General features: G+C 25.2%; 1 protein-coding gene across 1 annotated transcript; it reads left to right on the plus strand.

The window, feature by feature from the left end:
* The first annotated feature begins 205 nt into the window (after window positions 1-205).
* Window positions 206-2,412, plus strand: LOC145836982 (uncharacterized). Its single transcript, XM_082944750.1, has 5 exons — window positions 206-396; window positions 532-869; window positions 1,110-1,174; window positions 1,406-1,572; window positions 1,987-2,412. Exons 1-5 carry the CDS (start codon window positions 223-225, stop codon window positions 2,134-2,136), a joined length of 894 nt encoding a protein of 297 aa, XP_082800876.1. The 5' UTR covers window positions 206-222; the 3' UTR covers window positions 2,137-2,412.
* The last annotated feature ends 930 nt before the right edge of the window (window positions 2,413-3,342 follow it).

A 3,342-nucleotide genomic window follows, 5' to 3' on the forward strand; every position in this document is an offset into this window, starting at 1 on the left:
TGCTCGCCAGTTAGAATTAGTTAATACATGTGAATTTATTTATCTTATTAATAGTAGAGTTTTAGAAAGTTTTTAGTAAAGTAAAAAAGCCAAAGACGAGCGCATAAATGTAAATAAAAAGTTTGTGATTGTTTACTATGAAAAAAAAATATAAAGAACTTTTATGCTAAACAACCATAATGACTATTTTACAACTCGTAGTCTTATATAAAACCTATTGAAATGGTGTCAGTTTTATCGAGAAAGCACGGATGGACTTTGGGGGATGTCGATGGGAATAACGAAAGCTTGAAACCTTGTTCCTACGATGGTCAAGCTAGTTCTTGTGAAGAAAAACATTTTTTGCAGCAGCCCGACGATGATATGCCTAAAAGATTGAGCTTCTCCGAGAGATGGGTAAGTTTAATAATACCTGAAAATATTTTTTTTAGCTTGAAACAATTTTAAATAGTAAAAAATAAAAGTATTTCAAAAATGTTGCCTTGTTTTTTTTTCGTAAAATGCAAAAGTTTACAACATATTTTTAAACAGGATCAACTGAGGTCTTCGTTTCGAATTGGCGGTACGTTTCTGAGAAAAACTTCTTCGAAAAAGCAAAAGTTGGAGCAAGAAGCGAAAGAGTGTCGGAGCTTGAACGAGTGGAACAGCAACTCGTTAGCAGTTGATGACGGTGGCTCTTCGACTACCAAATCGTTGGATTGCAGCAAGAAAGCCGATTGCAGCAGAAGCAGAAGTTTTTGCAAGACCATGAAGTCGTTCACTACTAGACTTGTGAGTAGAAAGAAAGAAAACAAAAGTAAAAACATTCATAGGTGCTCAACGTGGCCCTCTTATTCAATGAACAATTTCAATTCTTCGTTTTCAAAACAGTAAGTTTTTTGTTATAAGTTTTTTTATCAATCTATAATCCATAAATTAAATTATATCAAAAAGTTTATTTCTCTTATAAAAAAGCGAATGAAAACAACGACTGTTGTAATCGATTTAAATTGATTTCTTGTAGTTCTTATGTTTTGAACTTTAAAAAGGTGGTTATGACTTCCTACGCTTATTAAATAGCTTAATATAAGTTAGTTCAACCTTTATGACATAATTAAATAATTAAACAGTCTTCGATCGTTAGCTGTTGGCAATGAAGCAATGCCGAGAATAGAGCAAGTCATTAATGATGAAAGTAAGAATTTAGTTTTCCTTTACTCATTTAAAATTAGTAACTCAATAATCATCTTTTTTTGTCTAGAATAACTAAAAAAATAATTAAGAAATAAATAAGGTGGTTATGTTTTTTAGCAAATAAGAAAATTTTTTCGCTCATACTAAAAAATTTCAAACTTACTGCACAAAATTTACCATTATAAACCAAAAAATTAATAATTAATTTACATTAACTTTATTAATTTTTCAGCTGCCCACGAAGCTTTCTTGCAGTTTACTAAAAACGAGTACAGTGAAGAAAATCTTCTTTTTATTTCTGAAGTTGAAGAATTCAAAAAAATGGAAAACTATGAAGATAAAAAGCTGAAAGCAGATGAAATTTTTACAAAATACCTTAATCAAAATGCACCTTTAGAGGTAAAATTGATATTGTAATTGTTATGAAGAATAGTATTTTTAAATTTAAAACGTACTGAAACTACTTAAAAATAGTTACAAATTAATTGTTTGAAAACATTAATCTTTTGAAAATTTATAAACTATTAATAAAAAAAATTCGTTGAAAACACACAACGGTTATATGCTTTTGCTAAAATACTCAAACTACAAATATAACATTAGACATTCAAGATTAAAAAATGCTTTTTTTCATTAATAGTTATTACTAATTACTTTAAAAACAAAAATTCTAGTTAATCAAAAGAAAAGCCTTTAAACACAACTAATTAGTTTAATTATTTACATGGTAAAACATACTATAGTTTTCAGTTTAAAACAAAAAATTATGTAAACAAGTATAATAAATTAGTAACATTAATATAATTTATTCAGATAAACATAACTCAAGAGACTAAGATGGAAATCACTGAGCAGCTGCACAAGTTGGAGCTGACGCTTTTCGACAAAGCGCAGAGTTACATCCTGACCCTGCTGGAGTCCAACTCTTTTAAAAGGTTCATCAACGTTTCTTGTCGCTCCTGATTATTGTTTCATTATTATCATTCACAGTGATTACTTAGTTTCCAAAAAAAAAACTGAAAGTAAAACTTAAAAAAAAAAAAAAAGTTAAAAAGCTGCTTTTTTTTTTGTTATTTTTGCTAAATACGCTCATTTTTAAGTTTTTTTTTTCGTTTAAACTGCTTAGTTCAATCGGTTCAGAAAATTTGTTTTGATCAAATTTAACACTGCCTTTTTTTAAGTTATTTAATTTACAGAAAACTTCAACTTTAAAATACTTGATTTGCTGCATTGTCTTTTTGCCAACGAAATAGTATAAATAAGTTGTTTTCATACACTTGTTTGCATTAAGTTGTTTTTTGATAGTGATTTTTATCTAAAATATTAATTTTTTAGTTAAACTTTGTTCATGCTAAATTTTTCATGTTTATTTTTTAAGTATTTATTTTAATTATGCTTCTATTAAAAACAAGTTTATATGAAGTTTTCTACTAACTAATAAATAACTTTCAGATAAAAAAATTTTTTTTAAGTAAATTTTTTTATATTTTTACAATGTTTTATATTAAAAAACTATTAAAAAAAAATTGTTCTAATTGTTGTTAGAATGTATAATATATATTAATGTATATAATATAGATAAGCTTTAACTTAGTTTTTGTAATTTTTTTATTGTTGGTTTTTTGTGGACAGTTAGTTTTTAACAGTATTTTTTAACTTAAGCTTAACTTAACTTTTTCAAACAAATTTAAGTATTTTGTTTAAATTAAAGCTATTTACTACAAAAGTTTTCTGAAATTTGTAATTAACTAATAACTTAAATGTTTCTTCTCACAAGTCAAAGAGTATTTATTTTTATCAATATGATTTATTAAATTATTATAGTCAAAAATAAATTTGGCAAATAATGCTCTACTTTTAGGTTTTTAGTACTTAAATGTTATAGGAGTTTTAGATATTTATAAACTATTTTAGTAAAAAAAATTTAAGCAATACTTAAAATTTTAACTTACGATAGTGTTTTGTTAAAAAAATACAATTATGCATTTTGGCTATAAGTTTGAAATATATTCAACTTGAAAAAAATAAAAATGTATAATAATTAGTATTTTAAATAAATGTTTACAAAAAATTCTAAAACATTTTGTGTTTTTTGGTTTGTTAACTGTACTTAAAATAAACTATAAATAGAAAAAAAATTTTAAACTATTAAACGCGTATTTTGTTTAA

The sequence above is a fragment of the Thalia democratica genome, chromosome 5 (genome assembly GCF_965202585.1).
Source record: "Thalia democratica chromosome 5, ktThaDemo2.hap1.1, whole genome shotgun sequence".
NCBI classification, from domain to species: Eukaryota; Metazoa; Chordata; class Thaliacea; order Salpida; family Salpidae; genus Thalia; species Thalia democratica.